This window comes from Melospiza georgiana, chromosome 5, assembly GCF_028018845.1.
Source record: "Melospiza georgiana isolate bMelGeo1 chromosome 5, bMelGeo1.pri, whole genome shotgun sequence".
NCBI lineage: Eukaryota > Metazoa > Chordata > Aves > Passeriformes > Passerellidae > Melospiza > Melospiza georgiana.
In genome coordinates, this window is record NC_080434.1 from 12669540 (window position 1) to 12693038 (window position 23499).

General features: G+C 38.3%; 1 protein-coding gene and 1 long non-coding RNA gene across 2 annotated transcripts in view; one reads left to right on the forward strand and one right to left on the reverse strand.

The window, feature by feature from the left end:
* The first annotated feature begins 805 nt into the window (after window positions 1-805).
* On the forward strand, window positions 806-17656 carry GASK1B (golgi associated kinase 1B). Its single transcript, XM_058025254.1, has 5 exons — window positions 806-950; window positions 1542-2825; window positions 9742-9956; window positions 12930-13156; window positions 13458-17656. The coding sequence occupies exons 2-5, from the start codon at window positions 1829-1831 to the stop codon at window positions 13663-13665; spliced, it is 1647 nt and encodes a 548-aa protein (XP_057881237.1). The 5' UTR covers window positions 806-950; window positions 1542-1828; the 3' UTR covers window positions 13666-17656.
* The window catches only part of LOC131084124 (uncharacterized), a 78843-nt gene continuing 58314 nt past the window's right edge, over window positions 2971-23499 (reverse strand). Inside the window, exon 4 of the long non-coding RNA XR_009114508.1 lies at window positions 2971-3068. This is a non-coding gene — a long non-coding RNA (uncharacterized LOC131084124). The remainder of the gene's footprint in view (window positions 3069-23499) is intronic.

Here is a 23499-nt window from a genome sequence, read left to right on the forward strand (position 1 = left end):
CCAGTTCCTCCAAAAACTCAGATTTGGAAAAAATAAGTAACAGGGAGGCTCTTTTACTGTTAATGGGCATGGATACTGCAGTTTTAACTTGACAGTACATATTTAGACAAAAAGTAAGGATAAGTGATGGCATGTAGAAAAAAATTCAGTCATAAATTTTTGTAAATTAATATTGGACCAATATGAAACATAGACGAATGTCTTCACTATTCTCCTTCAGTAGTAGCTATGGAGAGGAGAATATCTCCACTCCTTGAATTACAGTGAACATATACATTTTATTATTTTATACTTAGACTAGGAGAGGAGTCAGATGTCAGATGTTTGCCCTTAACTTCTGTCTGCTCCAACTTTTCCAGCTGTACAGGGACTCTGCTATGCCTTGCTCCAGAAAGCGCAATTAGGAGACAGTCCTGAGCTGTTTAGTGGCAGATTAATAGCATTTTATAAGTGTCTATCTGTTTTTTCACTTCTCACCACAATAATATATGGTCCTCAAAAGTTTTAAAATCCAGGGAGTGGGTGGTATTTCACACTCAAAAAACCCCCAAAAAACTAAATGCAGTAAAGGGAGTTTCTTTAGTACATTTGCATGCAGTGCACTAGAGGGCTCTCAGGAGTTAGAAATAGATGGAATGCACTTTTGAAAGGCACATACTTCACAGGACTTTTCATTACAGAATTTAAAATAGAAGTTGCTGTGGTTTTGTGTGGGGTTGTTTGGTTTTTTTTTTTTTTTTTAATAACGTGAGGTTCATGTAAGTTTACAGCAGTTCATATGCAACCACTTCTCAGTAAAGTTAGCTTCTCAACAGTTCTTAGCTTGCAATGAAATGCCTAAATGTGAACCATACTTAAAAGTGAAATATGTTCTAGATGCCAGCTTTTACTCAGTTACTTTTATTAACCTAAGGAGTTTACCACAACAAAGGATATTTCAAGCTGAATAGGTAAGAAATTTTACTTTTATAGCAATCTGTATGTAATGTGCACCTATTCTTTGTTTCTTGGAAAAGATATATAAGCCACTGTAATTTTATTTTAAAAATGTTAGCTAGATTCTTTTTATGGCTTCACAAGAATGAAGAGAATTAACCATCTTTCAATTTTAATGTGTGTTTATGAATTATGGGAACTATATTCATAGTCAACTAGGGAAATTTGGCACTGCTAATATATTTTTATATTAGTGAATATGTGCATATTTAACTACTAGTCACTGGTTCATAATTGGATCATTTACAGCATTTCCATAACATGAGGTTTAGTGAAGACTTTGTCTTGTAAGAAAAAGATAATGATCTGGATTTGACAGGAATTTCTTCTAAAGCTGGAATACATCTGGCTGAGATTGAAAATTGAGCCTGTATTTAATGGTTTTGGTGTTTGATTTATACTGTAATGACAAAAGTAAAAGATTTATCCTGACAAATTCTTAGATGCATACTGTCTCATCTAGAACTTCTTTTCTCTGAAAAATATAGAGCCACAGATGCTATGTGTGAGTAATGAAAGGAAATGCTACTATTTTCTTTTTGCAGTTTGCAGAGAAGATACATAGATCTTTTAGACTACAAGTCAGTAAACTTTGCTTACGCAGCTGGCTCCATTCATTCTCTGAAGCCAATCACTTCCTCTGTGGTGGCTGATAAGAATTTAACAATTTGAGAAGGTGGAGTGTCAGCATCCTTAGTGCTGACCACTTTCCCAGGCATATCAGTAGCCTCTGTCCATCACCCATGCTGGAAGCTACTTGGAAAAGGAGAAATAGAAATTGGGGAAGAGAAATAATGCATCATCATCCTGGCTGGAATGTGCAGAAGACTTTATGCTGTTTTCATCATGTGGATTCACTAGAGAAATGACCCCTTTTGATCAGCCAAGTAAAATCAAAAACTTGTTTATTTGCTGCCTGTGGCCCTCACGGCTGCTGAGGCTCTGGACTTGCAGGCGCCCACGGACAAGGAGGAATCTGCTCGTGGGCACTGCGTGTGTGATCTACCTGGGATTCCTTGTCAGCCAAGTGGGTCACGTTTTACCGCAGCACAAAGGAGGACATCGAAAGATCAGCTCCAGGAGTCTCCAAGATGCAGCTCAAACTCCTTTTCTGGGCATCCCACTGGATGGCACCCTGTCACCACCCAATTTCCAGGAACCCCAGCTTGGTAGCAATGGGACCTTGCTGCCACCCAATGTAGTTTATATCACCCTGCGGTCCAAGCGCAGCAAGCCTGCCAACATCAGAGGCACAGTGAAGCCAAAGCGCAGGAAGAAAAATGCAATCCCTGTGTCCTACGAGCAGCACTTTCCAAAAGCCACTCTTGGGGGCTGGGAAGAGGCCTTTGCCCAACAGCCAGGGCGGGCCACACGTGCTGCCGGCACCAAGGGAGCAGCGATTGCTCTGGAGGCAAGAAAGTACCGGCTGGATGAACACGGGCATAAAGGAGTGGCTATCAGGGAGAGAGGTCACCAGAGACCTGGGAGCATTTCTGGAGCTCTAAAGGCACAGCTCCAGCCTGAGGAAAGCAATATCAGGATTTATAGTGAGAGCCCTCCCTCATGGATGAGCAAAGATGACATCCTAAACATGCGCATGCTGGCAGACTCTCCCATAGAGAGCATTCAAGAAGTTCCTTCACAAAAAGCAGTCCTGGCAGTATTTGCAAGAGGTCCCAGCACTACGGGAACTGCTTGTAATCAGGGACACTGTGGAATTGTCAAAAGACCTCTGGACATGAGTGAGGTGTTTGCCTTTCATTTGGACAGGATCTTGGGGCTAAACAGGAGCTTACCTTCTGTAAGCAGGAGATCAGAGTTCTTCCAAGGTAACACATTCGTGTGGTTTTCAGCGTCTGCAGGTGGGGTGCAGAGGTTTCCATGGGGCAGCAGCAGCCACCCCCTTTAACTCCTGTGAGCCTGAGCACTAGCCCCATTGTTACAGGGAAATAAAGCCAGTGTCTGTGTGTAACCTCTGCAGTGCAGTCATTCTGTCCAGAGGATGAATGCCCCTAAGTTTGCTTCAAATATGTTAGAGTTGCTGGGGGCAGTAAGAGTTTCCTAACATGAGTCTGGAACAAGAAAAAAGAGAAACAGCAATCAGTAGATTGCATGACATTGTACAGACTGCCTGAAGTGAAACTGGTGAGATTCCAGAATCTCTGTGATTCAATGGGTATTTCTTATTTTTAAAAATAAACTTCTCATCTTTTAGAATAGACTTTAATAAAATACTGTTGGAACTTTTCACAAAAGTTCATCTCTCAGGTGGTAGGAATGGGGTCAGATAATCTACTCAGAGAGATGGGGAACCTGCCTGCAGAAGCTTGAATCTTTTTTCATGGCACTAATCCTCTTGAGAACTGAAAATTTTTAAAAAGTGCTTCCCTTTGTTCTGTTAAAGTAAAACCCAAACAAACTACAATTCAGTGAATTCTGCTGTACATTTTGAGGTTCAGTACACACATCTATATGTTATCCAATGAAACACGCATAGTAAATATCTCAATATGCCTGTTAAATGATTAGTATAGTGTTCCAATTAAAAAGTTGATTTTTAACCTTTAGTGAAATTAAAGGTAGAATTCAGACATGTAATTTGAGCTAGAAGTCTACTTTAAAATTGCTGCCTTCTTAAATATGTCTTCAGCATAAGTCCTATTTTTGTACAGTCACAAATCCAAAAGGACTGTGTTGCATTTTAGTGAATCATTGTAAAAGTAGCTAGCGATGTTTTTGCTGTTCATTTCTTGCTTTGAAATAAGTTTATACCAAATAGTTTTAGATCAGTCTGCATTTCTTAAAAAGAAAAGTAATGCTGGAAAGATTTTCTAAAATCTGACAGTAGGAAGACAACCTCGTGATTTCCAGTGTCTTCCTGCTTTGTAAACCTTCCCTTTGGCAGCCTGTACAACAATGGGAATGAATCTCTAGGAACAGCAGTTTGGAGGCTTCTGAATATTATTCATACTTGCAAAGCATGGAAGATACATTATGCCCATTTTATTTTTAGGAACAAGATCTATTGCTATAAAGCTGTCATAAGGCATTAAGGCAGTTGGGATGGGGGAACTCTGCACAGTGTGGCTGCAGAGATGACAGGCTGCAAACCTCAGAAAACTGCTATTAGGCTAATTGTGCATTGTGCTGCTCAGTGTCTGTCACCTTACAGTATATTTTGGACTGTCTGGGACAGAGTGTGTCATTCTGCCCTCTAATTTTCTTTTCCTCATAACTGGCTAAGTTCCTATTGCAAGAGGAGTGTTGCTAGGTGATGAGAAGAGAAATAACACTATTTTGGTCTCACTTCATTTTTTCCAGCTAAAGGCTGAACAGAGCATTTGGAACAGTGACTGCGCCTTGTCTCTCATGATTTCTTTAGCCTGGAAATATGCTGGAACTCAGATGCCTTATAACTACTTAAGCTCTTTACTATTTATGTGCTTATGTCTGGCATAATGTGAAAATATTTGTGGTAGGAAAATGAGCAAAAATATAATTCTTAAAAGAATATTAGTAATTAGCTCGCTGAAATGACCTAGATATGTTAAGATAGGTGAACTCTGTAAAGTTTTTTACAGAGTGGCTTGTGTGAATCAGTTATTCACATGGGAAAGCAAGCAATGCAGGATTAGAGACAGCATGTGTGTATGAATGTACACTAGTTCTGGGCTGACATATCTCTCTCCCCAATGCATCCCTTTAGCTTGCCTCAGTTGAGATGTGATCCAACAAGACATGTTTGATGTAGCATTAAAATCTTAAAAAATGGGCTTTTCAAAACTGTCATTCATTTTGTCAAAAGCAGTTTCAAAGAACTGCTTAGTAAATCCCTGTACAATTTCTATTTCCCTTATTCCCACAGATCTGACACTGACTTTTTTAAAGTCTAGCAAAATACTGTATTCAAGTTCCCTGTCTGTTGCCCTCACCTTCCCTTGTTAACTGTAAATCCTTTTAAGTGTTAACTGAATTTTTTTGTGGCTTGTCTAATTTTTCCATCACCCATCCTTGATGGAAAAATCAGGTATGGTAACTGTCTTATATTTGTACAATGAATTGACTGAATATAAAAAGCCTGAGTAGTATAGGTATCTGAGCTGGACACAGAAGTCTAAAAGAGCATGATTTTGTGCATACACAAGCAGTCATTCATTACTTCCATTACTACCTACAAGATGTGAAAAATATCTCCTATGAAAAAGGAAGGACAATCCTGTAAAACACCAAGAAATAATCATAAAATTTTGTCTATTGTGGAATAAATGAAGGCTGACCCTTATGTGTCTGCGTTTTGGGATGGTCACTTTAATACTACAGCACTAAGGTATTTCGTTATTTCATAACCTTAACCTGAGGAATATGAGACATAAGTGACCTTCCTTGCAGCCCTACCTTAATGGCCTTTGCACAGGAGCTAAGTTAAATGCATGTATGTATGTATGGCCTCCAGCTCAGCAACTGCATTTGCAGGCTGGGACAATTGCAGTGTTTTTTAGGCCTGAGCTACAGCTGGAGTTTGTGGGCTGGGGCAGGCTGGCTTCTCTGTCTCAGCTGACAGCTGTAAGGATAGTGCTCTGGCTCCTTGGGTAGTAGCAGTGAGGCTTTGATGGCTTTTGGTACAAGAACTGCTGCTATGCAGTTTTTTTGCACCTCTTGCTGAGGGACGGAACTACTGTGTGCTGATGGCTGCTTCTCCTCCCCTCTGGTTTTCTGATATCCTGAGTCTGACTAAATTGAGAATAATAAGCACTGGTGTACTCAATCCACTATTTGTCCAGAACCTCCTTCTTCCCCCAAACTTGCAAGAAACTCTTCCTTTGAATAACACCTTTCATGGCTGGTTTAGTGCAAATAGATGAATAAGATGATAGCTCCACTGGTTGCACTTGTTGTTTTGCTGTACTGGCCTCTGCATGACTATAAAAGGTGTCTCAGTTTTTTCTGTGTTATATCCTGTGCTATCAGCCTGCTCTTGCCATCCCATCAAAAATTATACAATATGAATCACCAATGTCAGGGCAAAGAATAAAAACCTTACACTGCTTCATGCATTCAGAGTGCTCTAAAATACTTCCACATAGTGCTGTAGCTCTCAAAGGGGTCTGAGAGGCATATTTCCAGTATTCTGCTGGGTAGAGAAGTTAATGTACAAGCAATAATGCAGTCCATAGTCTAGAGAGCAACTAATGCACATTTCATGCATTCCTTAATACTGACATCCATATGAGCACAGGACAGAATATTGCAATGAGATGCATAGGGAAGAAAGAAAGAAAAATAAATGGCCTAACTTCTCTCTGCTTTCTACTTCTGTTCCTTATATTTTCCCTAAAAACTTAAACTCTCAAAATTGTTCTCTGTATGCTGGTCTCTCATTTTCCACATTAAATTATCCTTTCTTGCTAATACATAGACAACTGAACTCTTGCAAATGTGGCAGTGGTGAGATGTACTGCCTTGCAGTGAACAATGGTGAGTTTGAGAAAGGGCTTGAACTACCTCATGATAGATTTTCTGGTTTTACTGTTGATCTTCTGGGCATGTTTGAAAATATTTTCTTTCGAGGAAGGTAGAAAAAGTGCTGTAGCTGTAAGTCAGAGCACAAGAGGAGAGAAATGTTTGCAAGAGCAAAATGTGGTTCCTAACCACATGAAGTTCAGAAGCATGCAGTTCATTTTCAAAGTGATGTGGGGTGTGGAAATCTAGGGTGATGCCTGTGTTGAAGAAGCCATGCAGTGATACGTCAGTGAGCGGCACATGAAGCAGAGTACCTTGAGGTGGTCTAGTCTCAGCAGCCTGAGGTTTCATCTTTGCTAGCTTATTCAACTTAGCTAAGACATTTTTAGAATTGTTCAAATGTTTAGAACAATGTAGAATTGTTTAGAAATGTTTAAAAATGTGTATGAATTACTTAGAAGATGGTTTCAGCATGAGTTTTGAAAAATCTTTCCCATACAATTTTGAAGATTACCTTTGGACAGTTAAGTAGGTATATAGATCTAAAATGGCAGGTAAAAATAAAATGAACCCAATCAGCTCTGGGTGAGATTCAGTGCAGTGCAGCTGCAGCAGCAGAAAAGCAGTACCCTTCTGTGTTAATATGTAAGGCTGACTAAGAAAGAAGCACATACAGCACATGCACTGGACTTTTTCTGAAATGTGCTTCACCTTTCCAGTTGTGGCTGTAGGTCTCTTCACTGTTGAGGCAACTTCAGCCCAATCCTAATGAGGTTTGAATCAGAAAAACTCCACCGATTTGATTGGGGTCATGTCAATTCATGCAGCTGTGAATCAGACCCCTTATCTGCTTTAATTCAGCATCTTCATGTTTTTCCTGTGTCAAAAATTTGAGTCACAGCTCTTTACTGAAGCTGCTGTTTCATATTCCTGTAATCCAATTTATATTACAGAGTTGAAAGATGTTTTTTTGGATCATCTTTTCTGCTCCCATTTCCTTTGAAATGCAAACATTTCCTGTATTTAACCTTAGTCTTTCAAAAATGTTTTTGTATCTTAATGGAAACTGGCATGATATTATTAATAGTTTTCAAGTATTTATATTACTATTGTTTATCATGTCCTTTTTGGGTAGACAGGAGATGTTTGTTTTCTTAGAAAACTGTTTATATATTTGATTTGTGGAAGAATTAATGAATAGTTACATAAATTGCTACTGGAGATATAAAAATAATAGATAAGATTATTAAATAATAGATAACCTTATAAAAGCTGTCTTTTTTTTTTTTTTTTTTTTTTTTTTGTGTGAGAATTCCCAATGATTACACAGACATTCTCCAAACTTTGTTGGAAAAGAAATCTGACTAATAACTGATCTAACTTGTATAAAGTCATCTACAATGTAGGTGATAGAGCCAGAGTGAGAGGGATGGAGAAATGGGTACGGTTTCCCAAATAAGTTACCTAAATACTTATTCAGGCACCTCAGCAGAGAAGAAGCCTGATTTTCAGGAGTGCTCAGCTCAGTTTTTCAGTGGAGGAGAGTGTGGAACATGGTGCTGATAAAGGTAATACTGATCATAAATAAAGAGTGTTTGATGTTCCTGATGGAAAGACATTCTGTGTTTCTAAGGACACTGGGCAACTGGGACAGAAGTTAAAGAAGTGGTGTTTGGGTTGGCTTGGCTTTGGAAGGACTGCCTTGTATGTGCAAGCCATGGCAGAGAGAAGATCAGGCACATTCTGGTTTGGGAAGGAGCTGGATTTTCTCTTGGGCTGGATTGCATGCAGGGCTGGTCTGTCATGCTTGTTTGGTGAATGGGAGATGGAACTTTGAGCATGTTTCAGAGCTAGGTACAGGCAAAGATCATTTCTTATCTGTTGTTTTACAACAGTCAGCATCCTTTGAACAAGCTGCTTTTTGATTCAGCTGTGTGGAGATTGTTTTTCACAGTCCTGGCTACTTGCAAATGGAGCGTTGACGTTGGCAGCTTTTACCCTGCTGTTGGCGCTGATACCTGTTTTCCACGGGCTATTTTCTGTCTGGGTTGCTTCTGAAGAAGGTGGCCTGGACCTCTTGCCTTCATGTGTTTCTAAAAGCTTTTTTGCAGATCTGTCTCTGTCTCCCTGGGCATGTGGAAGACAAAGAGACAATTTAGGCTGTACTTAACTGTGCAATAAATTGTGCAATAGTGTAGACTGAGTTCAATGAACTTCAAGATGAATATGAATAATTTTTAAAGCTTTATATGTGTTCCAACACTTTTTAGTAAACAGCACTTAAGCTTTTGCAGTTAAATGGTTCTTCCTCTCTGTACTAAGACATATTTTGATCTTCTGTCTACACACTCTAAAATATAAAAGATTTTTTTGTTTTAATATGTACAAGCCACAGTCAGTCCTCGGTCCTTAGCAGTTTAAGCAGCAGTAGCATTGCATCAGGAATAAAAGGAAAATTTTGTAATAAAATAGATCTTTCTGTTCCTTGATGCTGTGTGAAATAAATTTGAGTTTTTATACTGGAAAAGGTAATTTTAAATGCTTTGATGAGCTTTATTCTCACGGTGAAGCTGAACACTAGAATTCAACAAAGAGAAGTCCTCTGTGTTTGTTTCAGGGAAGAGAAGAATATTCTTTACACAGAAGAACTAAAGAATTTGGCTAAAATATCTGCTATACAAAACAGGTCTCATATCTAGGTAAAAAGTCCCAAACTTGTCAAGTTGGTTATTAATTCTATGCTCAGATTCTCTAGGATTCTCATATATCCTTTCAGAGCTGTGGAGTAATACGTTATAGGTTTAAAATACTAAAAATAACAAAATCCACTTTGAGTATAGTATTTGTGGTGTCTCTATGTCCATTATGCAAAGAAAACCCTCTTTGACATAAGTTTCCAGCTCTTGAAAATCAGCAGTTCACTGCAATCAGAAGGAAATTACATTGTTGATTCACACTGGCATTGGAGGCTTTTAACCTACCTAGAAACTTTTTAATAGTTTGGTTTAGTATATGATATTGTACATCAGTCTCTTGCTTCAAAAAGAGAAAGTCTTTCATACATTGAAGACATTTATGCCTATGTTTCCAGTCCTGTGGTGGCTGGTTATGGATGTAGGATAAGACTACATTAACCAAAGAATGTTAAGATATTAGTCCCTGGCTGGTTCTCCTTCCAGGTCTGTAACATGGTACATTTACTAATGCTTAGGCAATGTATAAAGAATCAAATAAAACTGATAGTATTGCTCTTATAATAATGATATTTTGTTTCCCTTTTTTCAGGTGGTCAGGCCTGTCCTGTTATTCTCTGGGATTCCTCACTGAGTCCAACAGATAATAGTACCCATTCTTCAGTGAGGTTAACATGGGGACAATATCAGCAGCTGTTGAAGAAGAAATGCTGGCAGAATGGTAAAGTTCCCAAAGCTGAGTGGGGCTGTACTGAAATTCATCATCATGAATGGTCCAAGATGGCACTCTTTGATTTTCTGTTGCAGGTAAAATGTTTACTGAACACAACTATTTGCCTCATAAGTCACGTGATCAAACATAGCGTTTTGAGAAATAGTAATTTTAGTGTGTTTCATTTTTTTTTAAATGGGAAAGAGAGGTATCTGCATAGTTTGAAATTATTTCTGGTCATTTCTTGTGATTAAAATATCCAAAATGCAGCTTATAATTAGGCAGGAAACCTAACTGACTCATTTTTTTTTAAAGAGGATGCAAAGGCTTTTTGCCTTGATTTATTTCACATTGAGTCAGGCATACTGTTTCTCCTTCACTCCTTGTTTCTCCAAACAGAGATCTTGACTGTGTTCACAACTGTAAATCTCTGTTTACTCTGTGGTCCTTCCTGCACCTCCCCAGCCCCAAGAGGTGACTGAAGTGGTTTTGGTGAGCTGCAATCTGGAGCAAGGTAACAGTTGTAGTGGATAATTTTTCCTTTTTAAATAAAACCAATCTAGACAGTGACTTAGTAAAAAAGGAGTAGAGCAGTGACTGGTGAATGATAAATCTGCTGTTCTATTATTCAGAAGGAGGGGTTGGTTAAAATAAGATACAGCAGGATTGCACTTCACATGACAGGAGACAAATTACTCTTGTACTAATAGCTGGTACCAGAGGGATTTATATCTCTGGTTGCCTACCAGACAAGAACATGCATTCCAGAAAGTGAGTGAAAGTGACTCTCATAGGTCTTAAAGACTACAGTTTTATCTGTGTGCTGTCAAAAGTTTATCAGCAGCAGAATATGAAAATTTGAAAGCAAAAAAATGCCAAGAAACGATTCAATATTAAAAAAATAATAGCTGTGCTTCATGAATCATTCAGAAATAAAGAATAATGGTGAAAAGTATTCTCTGTTAAGCATAATTTCTTCAGAAGAATAGTTTGGCACTTCTAATAGATCTTCCTAATCTCTGTGAAGTGCTGTAAAACATAGGAGCAGGATATAAAATGCTTATAGTTGACCTTTACTTGCCTCTTGCAAGAATTCAAGCAAAATGGATTCTTTAATTTTGGGGGTTTGGACCTCTTCTGTACATAAATGTATGACAGAAGATTCTGTCAAACTATAGGCATCAGTTCCAGAGTGTTCCATCATTATGTCTTAGCACTGAAATGTGCAAGATATCGTGAAGAGCTGTCTGTAAGAACAAGATTTCCTTGTCTATTTAGTGCATGCAGAGAAGTGCAAAGGAATGGAGTCTGTGCATCAAAGGAGTCTTTCTGGAAGGACTCTGCTTTACTTTTTTACCTTTGGATGGATTGAATAAGAGATCTCAGGAGAGAGAAGCAAGAGGGGCTCTACAGCCTTCAGATAATAATTGCTGCTCATGAAAGGAGAAAGAGGAAGAGAAGTCTGTTCCTTTCCTCAGGATTTTGGTGTTTGGAAACAAACACTGTCAACAATACAACTCGAAATAGAACTACATATAAAAAAATCCCAAACAAAATCAAAACAAACCCAGTTCTCAGACTTTCATTTGAGTAAAGAGGTGACCTTTTTATTTCAACATGCAACAAAATTCTGCATAACATGGGGTCCTAATTTTCCTGAGAAGTTACAACAATAAAATTGTAATTTTATAAGGCTTATGTGAACAGTAATGCTTTTATGCTTAGAGCAGTTTGAAGAGTTAACAGTAAACAACAAAGGACAGAAAAAATTATTGACCTTTGATGAGCCACTCATCAAGTCTTATATGCACCGGACCAGTGCATCGAAGCGCCCTGTGCAGAGACCAGTGCACTCTCTAAACCCCTGTTAGCAGGAGCAGGTCTGCTGTCCGGGGAGATGAGCTGGAGCCAAAGGCTGCTCTAGGGCAGGCAGGCTCAGCAGCAGGAGAGGCAGGCCAGCAGGAAGGATGGTGAAAGCCACAGGCCCCATTTGTAGCCCTGTGAGCATCAGGCACTGACAAGACAGCTCCAAGACTGACAGGCAGGAATCTCAACCAACAACCCAGGAACAAGCAGCACAAAACACCCCCCACACCCCCTCCTCCAAAGCACTGACAGGGAGGCTGAGCTGCCTGAGCTTAAGGGGGCTCCTGTGCACAGGGGTAAAGTCCAAGGTGAAGACTGTTAAGAGTAATTTGTGTGATCAGGGCTGTAGCAATGTTGAATATTTACTCTCATCTACTCTTAAGGGGTAGCAGCACTTTCAAGGAGTGATTTATCCTTCCTATATTCAATGGCTATCCTAATATGGCATCCATTGCTCTGAATGTGCCTTGTTCTTGTCACTGTTTTTGAAAGGCAACAGAAACAACCAAGTCAAAAGAGATGCCTAACATTTACACCACTAAAATTAGTCCAGATTTATGTATTCTTTCCAGCTAAGTGCTATGTGATGAATAGTCAAGGTTTTGCATGGGAAAAAATAGTGTAGACCATCATGTCATAAAAGTATATACCACAGGGAGGCTGCTCTGTGGTTATAAATACACTGTTCTTACAGTGTAAGAACAATTTTATAGCTTTTGATGGCTTTTTGTGCCCCTCACTGGTCTTTTCAGTTATTTTACTTACTGTTAGCCTAATAGATCCCACAAAATGAAGATCCTCTATGTGTGTCAGACTGTGCTATTTCTATTGTTCTCCAGCACAGAAAATATAAAAAAAAGAAAGCTTCTGACAAAGAAAACAGAATTGTATTCACCATCTTGTTATTCCAGTTACACAGTGGTATTGTTCCATTATTTTCAAAGAATTTCTACTGACATAATAGATCATGGCTGTAAAATGGATAAAATTGAGAAATTGCATTTAGCAATACCTCAATGCATTTAGAAATTGCATTGAGGTGTGAGGACCAGGTCTTCAATGCTGTTTCCTTGCTTTTAATTACAGTTGTCCTGAGCTTGCTTTCCTGTCAGCTGGGTTAGAGAGCAATGTCTTACAGTGACACTTTGCCCCAAGTACTTTGGTATTGTTTTCACTTGGCACTGTGCTCTACTTTGTTTTAGATCTATAATCGACTAGACAGAAATTGTTGTGGGTTCAAACCTCTCAAGGAGGATTCCTGCATGCAGCAAGGACTGAAGCTGAAATGCAATGATCAGGATGCTGTTGACCTGACACACATCGTTCAGAGAAGGCATGACCAAAGGCACTTGGCCTTTATAGACAATAAGGGTTTCTTTGACAGAAATGAGGACAATCTTGACTTCAAAATACTACAAGGAATCAATGAGTAAGTTTTAAATTATCAATTTTGTAAAAGGATTAATAATTTCTTTTTTGAGTTTGAAACACTAAGCTACTGGAATAGATATCATTGGCCCAAGACATTGGCAGGATGTATCTAAAAATGTATGAGTAATCCCACAGATGTAAAGGATACAATTGCAATTAACATACATATGATTAGGCATGCACGGACTTCCTTTGCTGAGTTGCAGCCTATATTCTTAGAATTGATTGCTAAACCACAACATAAATACTGCAATTCAGAGTAATGGCAAAACCTGATGAATTTCTTTGTGCTTTTCCAGATTCCCTGCATCTGCAGTTTCAGTGCTAAGGAGCCAGCGTTTACGCGAGAAGTTACTCCAGTCTTTGTTCCTTGACAAAATATACTGGGAGAGCCAAGGAGGCAGAAAAGGAATTGAAAAGCTTATTGATGTAATAGAAAGGAGGTCCAAAATTCTTCTTACTTATATAAATGCACATGGAGCCAAAGTATTGCCCATGAATGAATGAATGAAGCAGTCTTGTTTCCATCTGAAAGAAAGTCTTTAAAAAATGTTTTATGGGGCAGAAACTGACAGTAAAATTGATTTAATTCGTAGCATTATTTTTTTTCCCAAACTTTCAAGTTTACTTTTAAATAAGAAATGTTACATGGTTTGAAAGCAACATTTAAGTGTCAGCTGCAGCTCAACACAGTGTAGTGTCTTCTATGTCACCAGTGAAATGAAAATAACCAAATGATAATATGCAGTAATATGGAGGTACCATGAACACTCTTTCTATTGAAGTGTTTGGAAATTAGCAGCAGGATTTTCAGTACATTAGGCTGGATTGCTCTTATTTCCCTCACTGAAGTCAGTAAATTTTATTGCAAGTTTAAATGGGAAAAGAGATGTGTAAGCACTTGATACATTGATGACACTAGCTAAAACATATATAGTACAGGAATTTGTTTTTTTATTAAGTATTCTAAAATGCCAACATTTCCAAGGGCTTCTTTTACTTTATTTCATTTTGATCTTTTGGAATAGGAGAACTAAATTCAGCTCTTTTAGATGCAGGAGTGTTTGCACTGGACATGAGCGAATTTTAAAACAGAGTGAGGAGAACATGGCTTTAGCAGTAATAATTATTTTGACAAATACAGTTTTTACTTGTCCATTATGGAGTACAATTCATCATGAATCACTCATTGCAATGTATTTTTTCAATGCAATTTGTTCTGATGTGGGGGTGGATGATCTGATATTTTCTGTTTAATGATTAACTGTGTATTTAAAAAAAAAAAGCTTTATCTTTGTGTGAATATGCTGCTAAATAAGTACATGTTTTGTTTTTGCAAAATCCTTGACAGTAGTTTTTGAGAATATTATGAAAAATCAGAACTCCTAACAAGACTGTTGTTAAACCCAGCAGAGGAAATGTTTATTCTGTGTGCTCAGCTCCAGCCATCAATTCAGGCTTGGGTTTCCATTACGATTGACCACTATGGGGTGATGATTGTAACTGAGAACTTGCCCCAAGTGTTCTCACAAGTGTGGTTGTTAGGGAAGGTTGGATAAGTGTTTGAGATTTTTACCCTTGAAATGCTCCAGAAAGTAAATATCAATTGACACAGCCTATCATCACATCCATCTTCTACCTGACTGTTTAGAAAAACTCTTACTATCTTTCTAGAGAAGTACCATCTTTTTGCCATGAGGTAATGGTAGAAATTGGATGCTTTCATAGCTACTCTTGTCTTTATGTGTTGTAAAAATATATAGGGTGTGAAAGAATATTGAAAGTGCTTGTATAATGTTATTACTGACAAACTAAAATGTCTCATGTCACTGTTAATGTGGATGGGTGAATTTAATGTTTTAAATAACTACAATTCCACTGAAGCTAAAATCAGTTTTCTTTCTTAGTATCAGAAAACCCATTAGCAATAATTGCATTTCTAGAAGAAATAGATCTCATTATAGGCAGTGTTAAAAAGACTTAGTAAAATTTTAAGACCTTAGTCAGCTAAATAATATTTTATTTTATTTTGTCAGAAAAGGACAGTTCAATTTATTAAAACTTCCTAGAACTTAACTATTGCCTCAAGAGAATGTGTTTTAGAGTGCCTTAAACTTTTTAACACCAAGGTAGAATTTTACAGGATTTTCAGTTCATCCCTTTCTTTAAAGTGTTGTAACTTATTAGCCAGATAATTTTCATCATAGAAACAAAAATATTGCTTTGGCTTGCACTGTGAGCAGAGTCTGGAGAAATAAATAATCATCAGAATACATTTCACACGGAATTCCTGTTGCAGTGGATTTCACTCTGTGGTGGCCATCACAATCAGTTTGTCTCATTTTCTAGCCTGTCTCACAGGTTTCTTCCTGCTAGATACCTGTTCTAGCAATCAAATTTATAATCCCTCACTGCTGGGAGTGAGAGAAAGGCATGACTCTCAGCTGAGCTTAGGAGAGGGCCCAGCAGAGTTGTGAATGTAGCTGATTATGACAAGGTCCCATGAGAACTCTGTCTTCTATCTTTAGACTGCACATCCTGATGCTGAGTCATTGCCCAGTTGTAATTTTTTTCCAGAATTGGCTCATTGCTGAAGAAGACAAGGAAATCCATTATCTTTCCAGGCTGGATAATTTATTTTTTATGCTCATAACTTGATGCATTCTTCTCCATTTCTTCTGGACATGGACTAGTGTTTCCTTGAGCATGATAAATGCTTTTTTATTTGCCTGGCAGTTCAGTGCCAGCTCTTAAAGCAGCAATATAATTGCCTATGAAATTGCCCTGAAGCTGACCTGAACCAATGCCTTTCAGTAGTCCTGGACTCAACAGAACTGAGTAGTCACAATGCTGTGCATTACTTAAAAATCTGACCAAGTATGAAAAGCGCAACTGTAAAAAGCAAAATTTCTGGAGACTTTCCAAGGGCAAAGGAATACTCCCTATGCTGTGTTAGCATGCCATATTTCATGTACAAACACTCTTGTAGCCTTCAGGTAAGCCAGGAGACTCTTGGCAAAATTGGACAGTGAGACAGGATTGCAGATTGCTTCTAGTTCTCTCATGTTGGTAACAAACTCCAGAAAGTGGTTTTCATCTTGCTTCTGTGGAGCTTGGTACGTAATTCAGTAATGTTAATAATGCAAAATATGATTGCAATAGCTCTTATGAATGCATACTAGCCAAGTTCTAGCATTTTTTAAAATAAAAATGAAGAATTCTGTATTTTTTGAGTGCATTTGCATAAATGATATAGTAAAAAATACAAAAGGAGCACTTTAGGTTTGTTTATTCTCTGCTACTACATTTAAGACACCTGCTTCAGGAAGAGGGGTAAAGTTTATTGGAAAATTGGTTCACATGCTTTGGAAGTATCATGACTTTGGACTGACAAGAACTGCACTGTAGCTAAAGTAATATCAGCTCAGAGGAAAAATCCAGAAGAAGCCTTATTCAACCTATGATGATTGATAGAAAGCCAAGAAAATGTGCTTTAGTCCTCTTTGCTGGGCTGTCTTCCATTTCTGGGCATTTGGGATCAGACGAGGATCAGTGTTGCACGTTGCGTGGAAGGGTGTAACCAACAGCAACAGTGCAAACCTGTGGGTGGGAAAAGGCGATTATGTCATTCTTGAATCTGCCTGAAAGCCAGAACCACATGAAATGGAATTACTAAGAAAGTCAGAAGAGTTTGCTCTCAAAAGAGTTTGAGATTTCATAACACTGGAAGACAGAGCTTAAAATAAGTAGCACAGGCACAGATGCCTTAAAATTCCTTGGGAGCCTGCCAGCAAGTTAATAGTCTTAAATGTTCCAGAAGCTGAGGACATGAAAACTGTGGAGCACTGTGAGAGCAGTTTCTTTCCTTTCTTGTGCGGGTATTCTATATAACACCATATTTAAATAAATAAATAAAAAACCAGATTAATTCTGTGGTTTCAAACTTACAAATGCAGATTCAGGGTACATTAAGGGACAAGGCTTCCACAGCAAACATGGGAACACTTTCATGCATATGCGTGTATGCAGACACTAAAATACTTTTACATGTATTTATACTTTGGCTTTTTGTATAAAATGGTCAATTTGGCTAATAAAGAGTGAGCTGTTTATATAATTTACTGTTTACATGAAGAATTGTATTTTTGAGCCTAAGTCCAATTTTTGGTATACACAAGTTGAAGTTTAAACAAAATAATAGATGAAACTTAATCAAAGGATTAACTCTTCCTTTGCTAACATATTTATACTATCTTAAAAGTTTTTAACTGACAGTTGTAGAGTAAAACAGCAGTGTGTATCTGTGCTAAACTTCCAGAGTGATATCAACTCAGATTTTTAAAAATGTTTTATACTAGACATTGAATTTCCCTTTTATTTTGGAATTTGTGAATTTTTAAAGTCTATTTGTACTTTAATTAGTAACAGTAACAGTATTTTCACAGGTAATGACTCATTTGAATTTCTGCTGCTATTGTCATGTAACATGTAGACATATCCAAAATAAAGAAATATCTGTATCAGATTTTCAGTTCAGATCTCTAAGTTCCAATAAAAAAACCCCTAATAGATATTATTGTAATATGTGGATCATTAGTTACTGTTTAGAAAGAACTATGGCCTTGAAACTGCTTCTTCATAGAAACAATCCAAAACAGATCATAGGAATCTTTCTGTAGAAATATTTTCTAGCTATTTACTCATGAGACTTGCAACTCTTTCTCACTAAGCTGGTTCAGTGTAGCTGTGAATCTTCTGGTTACTACAGCATGGGTATTTGCTACCTTCTTTAGCCATTCTGACAATAGCTACTTACACAAACACTGAGCAGAAAAGGCCATGCTCGTTTATAATGCCAGGACAGAAGCATTGGTCAATGACTCGTAAACTTTCCAACATGCCATGAGCAAACACAGGAACAGCAGAGAGACACTGGACTCCATGTGGTACAGAGACTCACACAGAGTTAAAGTAGCCTAAAAACTTTTGGCTTCTGAAGTTTTTAGTTTTTGTCACGATCCAAGAGAGACTAATGGGAAACACAAAGATGCGTAAACATTTAAAACATTCTCTTTCCCACAAAAAGTAGTTTGTTTTATTAAAAATGTTATTTATTTTTGCACATTACTTCATGCTTCAGGCAAAATTCTGTCAGATACATTTGTGTGAATTAATTTCAATTTCACTGAATTATCCCTATTCCAGATAAAACAATTTAAGTCAGTTAGGTTAATCTGTATTCTCAGAGGCTGGAGAACTGAAAGTTCAGGTCAAAGTGAGGCCTTGGGAGAGAGACATATTAATAAGGAGAGTTTCCTGAAATATAGCATGAATATAGAACTTTGTTATTGTTACAATAATATTGTTCTCTAAACAATATCTGTGGGATCCAAGAAGGATCTACAAGTGTTCTTTGAAGACTTTCAGCCTGTTCCACCTGTATTTCTGTGTGTGAGGACATTCAAAGAGGATTAGACAAATTCAAGGACAACAAATTTGTATATGGACTTTGTAAGAATTAGGTAAGGTTTTATCCTCCAACATTCCTGATACAACAATTCTGGGTGCTGGAGAATATAAGGGAAAGGGCCGCAGACAGTGGCCCACGCTCATGTTCTCAGCTCACAGTCTGAGCTGTACTGTTGGGCTGAGTGGCACCAAGCAGGAAATTCCACATATTTTTGCATTTGAAGGCCATTCAGCCAGATGTAATATTGTAAGTTCTTCAGGCTTCCCCTTATAAATAAGAATATATAAAATTATCTTTGTGTGCAAGTAGGGGGATGTGAATCTTGGGGTGTTGTGAGTCTGCTTTGTCTTTGATGAGAGAAGGAAAACAGAGGGCAAACTTCTAATGCCTAAAGATAATTTTCCAAAAGCATTTCCATGGATTTTGTTCTTTTGGAAAAAACAAAATGAACAAAAATTCAGAAACTTTTTTTTTTCCTTACTGTGATGCATTGTCCTTTCTATATTTGGCACTATTTGGCACTGGGTATACCAGTACCATTATGTGACTGAAATAAGTGGCTTTCTCTAAAAATTAGTTCAGTTTCAGTAGTTATTTCCTTTTTAGTCTTCTGCAGTACATTTAATTCTTATTTAATCATTTGGTTTCAGTATTCACTGTTCAGGAACATTATCTCTGTTTCCTTCCATGGAAAAGCTGGCATGGCATTCCATGGAGGTCTGTTAAGCTGTACAAGCACGCCTTATCAGAGGTATTCTTCAGCTGGCTATGAGAAACACTTTGAGATTTGGATGGAATTTATTAACTGTATGAAGTCCAGCCTTCTGAAGTGTGAGGATTATGTCTGACAGATGGTACAAGCTGGCAGTCCAATGTGCTCCTATGCTCTGGGAATTCTGAAACAGCTGCAGGTCACACAACTTAATTTTCAGATGTAAGTGGACATATCTCATGCTTAAGACAGGGTCTTTCTGGTCATCTGGCATTTTTTTTCCCTACCTCAGGTCTCCCAAAATAGAAATATGCAGTCAAAAAGTAAAAGTGAGAACTGGCTGAAGCATACTCTGAATACAGCTGTGGCATAGTTGCGGGAAAGCGGTGAAACCCAAACGAAAGCTAGACCTGCCTTATAAAAACATCCTGAAGGAAGATGAAAGGATTCCTCCTGTTATATATGACAAGATTTAACTCTAGAAACCCTCATTATGTGAGGGAAATTCCCCCAGGGATATCTGGGGCTTTTGATCTGAGACATGATCAGGCCCAAATGACTGTAGCAGCTCATTCCCCAAACTACTATTCACTCATTCTACTACTGCTTTTCATGATCACATGAACAATTCTTCCATCACAATTCACTGGCTTATAACATGAAGGTTTTTGAAATTAGATAGAAATTGAATTGGAATATGTTAGAATACCCAGTATATAACTAAATTTTGTTGATTCTTTCAATGTAATAGGCTTAACTTTTTCTCCCTCTGGGACTGAATCACTTACATGAAAAACTGAACACTACACCTGCACTTTTTATGTTACATCTGATCCCTACAAAATACAGATCTCTTTTGCAGCTGATCATTAACCAGGAATGATTTTTCTCTTGGTGATCTCCAACAATGTTAAGCATTGATATCAATAATTTCTCAGATTTCAACTACAAATGTGACATCTTTTTCCCTTACCAGATCTTTTTCTTCCATATAATGTTCCTGTTATTGCAGATATCACTGCTACTATCTAGAATTTCAGTTGCAGCTTGGATGGAAAAATGCTCGGAAGAGCCTCCCAATGCATTTCTTTTGTATCATTATTAGAGTGTACTGAGCTGAATTTTTGAAAAGCGGGTTCAGGTAAGAGATGGATTGTAATGAGAAATGTCAGAAGCCTGGTCATTGGGTTTTCTTCTTCTCTTTAATAGTTTGGTGGAAGAATGTTAGACCTGTTATAACACAGGTAATCCACAAAGAATTGCTGGGTCCATCTTGACTGGTCACTATTGTGGCCCTCATTTCTCCTTCTGTGGGTTCTTTTTCTCCTGTGGGTTTCTTTTGTAGTCACTCAGTTCCTGCTGCACTTTTGATTGGGATACTTCCATTACAGGGTTTTTATATGAGAAGACTTTGTGGCTTAAAAGGGAAGGGGAAATAAACCTCCCCTATTATATACATTAAATTCAGTATCCTGTTTTGTTAATAATCAGACTTGATGGAATTGTGTTGCAGTCCTGTCTCAGTGCTGTTCTGCCTTTCTCTGACCTTCTGCAGGACAGATACTCAGCTGGCTTGGTGTTTCCCCCAGACTCAGTGCACTGCCAGCTGCCTGAGCCATTCCTTCTGAAGTGACTTTCTGACTGAGCTCTGTGGCTCTTTCTGTGCAGCTGCAGGAGTCGCTGCGCTTGGGATCGCAGCTGGGCCTGGGCTGATTCACGGGATTTGTCCTCCACTGGGTAGTGCTGATAAGACTCTTGTACTTGCTGCTAGAAAGAGTGCAACACACCATCAAACCCCACGCTGCGGTCACACTTGAATGCTTGCTTGGCTGTATCAGCATGAGCTAAGCCAGTAAGGCAACTCATGCGACAGAAGCGTTGATGTATTCTGAGAGCCGCCAAAGGTCAAAGAACAAAAGAGATTAAATCCCCATTAAAATCACAGCTTTCCACTTCATTTTGCCTTGTGTCCTCGTACGTCCAAACTTGAACTTGAAATGCTAGTTTGCAAGTAGCTCTAATGTGCAAACACAGCTTTTGTCAATTTGTTAGTGTTTGTGTTGCGAAGCAAGAGATCCCAAAGCCAAAGAGCAACAGATTAAAGCTTATGCAGTGTCAACACCATACTGGGAAAGAATTCTTACCCTCTATCACAGTCTTATCAGAGTGATAATCTGCATGGCCACGAAGAGCTGACTCCTATTTTTTGCTACACTGTTGGCTTAGTGCTAAGATTTCTTTGATTTTCTGCTGTTAGCTTTACCACCCAGTGTAGATATCCCCGGGCTTTCACTATTGCTCTCTTTCCTGCTAAGAAAACAAAACTTACATGTGTTTCAGTACTTCTTGGCAACCTGCCTCCCACATATAGTTTAGGGTCAAATTTTCTACCTATTTGCTTTCCCTGATTTTAAGCATAGGTAATGGTATAATTAGCAAACAAAAATAAGTAATTTTTTTTCTTGGTTTGGGGATAAGTCCTGCCAAAAACTGTGTAAATATGCATTATAAGAAGGGACTGCAGATCATCAGAAAAAAGCATGCTTCAGAAGTGTAGGTCTGAAAATGTGATTTGATACTCATTCAGTTTTGCAAAAATAACTTGTGGAGCTCAATATTGCGGCTATTCCACTTTTTAAGGACTGGATGAATGTTTAAGAAAATTACGAGAATCTCCTTGACCAAGTTTTTTTTATAAACTGCCACCCTCCCTGTCACTATATGTTGAGTGAAGCCTGGAAAAGTCCTGCACTTTGGATGACTTTTGCTGTGGGATCCAGATAAAGGGAGGCCATAATTTCTCACGTAGCTGTCTGTAATCTGCTTTCCTCAGCCCCCATCCCTGGGGGCCATTCTTACAACCTCTTGGAGCCACAATAGGCTTGTCTTACAACACAGTGTATGGTCAGCTTTGCTAGATTCCTTCCTTCTCATGCATATGTTTCAAGTCCTTACTCGTAATTAAGTCCTTACTTGCATTAGTGAAAGCAAAGGCTGCATTCTTTAAGGCTCACATCTGAGCCTCCAGTTCAGGGAAACTTCTGCAATTGTTTCCTGTTTCTTGCTTGGCAAACAGATGTCACCAAGATCCATTCAAGCATTCTGGAGTGAACTCAATATGGATTATGCAATTTTCATATTTTTCAGTGTAGAAAAGACACTAGGATTCTCCAGAAAAGGACCCTTTTGGCCAAGTTTGCAGCTGTTAATTCCCAATGAAAATAGGTGATTTCCTCCAGCCTACATGTCGACATCCAGCTTTCACCATATTCGTCTGGCTAAATTAGGAGATTGCCCAGTTGGAGTTGTGTTTTGTGGTGTGTCTCTCACATCATGAGTCACAGGCAATAAAGGGGCTAGCAAGATAGTTTGGAAAGAAGATAGCTAATGGAAGATTAGGTAATGGTGGGTTGAATCTAGTCTCTCTCTTAATTTACCCAGCTCCTCCCTAAACATTAGCAATGTTTAAATACACCCCTGGGCATGATTTCACAAAAAATGGAGACTTCAAATTATCCACATTAGTTCTTTATGTGTTCCTAATGTGGGTTCTGATTCTTATTTATGCTGGCAGTTATATAACAGAGAATTCTGTGCAGTGAATTTAGTGTAAGGTGCTTCAGCATGTTAAATGAGCCCCAAATATATTCTATACTTGCTAAAATAAGTATCAACTTTTCAGAAGCACAGTAGATAACATTCCACTGCTAGATTAGGTGTGGCGTGACATATCTTTCCATTAACTGCAGATACAAAATCTTGTATCTGGAGTTAATGGAAAGATGTGTCACAGAGATATCCTGTGAATGCTCTCCAAGGGTCTCAAAAGAACACATGAAAAATGAATATATTTTTATCCACATAGGAAGTTTTCACCAGTGAGGGATTTCTTACAAAAAGCATGTAGTGATAAAACAATGGGAAAAGCCTTCAAACTGAAAAAGAGTAGATTTAGATTAGATACTAGGAAGAAATTATTCACTGTGAAAGTGGTGAGGTACTGGAACAGGTTGCCCAGAGGAATTGCAGATGCCCCACCCATAGAAGCCTTCAAGGCCAGGTTGGATGGGGCTTTGATCAAGTTGGTGTGGAGCAAAGTGTCCCTGGCAGTAGCAGGAGGGCTGGAACTAGATGATCTTTCAACCAAGTCATTCTATGG

What these genes read in the sequence shown, in the direction of transcription:
- GASK1B (XM_058025254.1), top strand. Translation starts at nt 1,829, where the DNA reads ATGCTGTTTTCATCATGTGGATTCACTAGAGAAATGACCCCTTTTGAT. An exon ending in GAGATCAGAGTTCTTCCAAG is followed by an intron (nt 2,826 to 9,741) that starts GTAACACATTCG and finishes CCCTTTTTTCAG; the next exon opens with GTGGTCAGGCCTGTCCTGTT. An exon ending in ATACTACAAGGAATCAATGA is followed by an intron (nt 13,157 to 13,457) that starts GTAAGTTTTAAA and finishes GTGCTTTTCCAG; the next exon opens with ATTCCCTGCATCTGCAGTTT.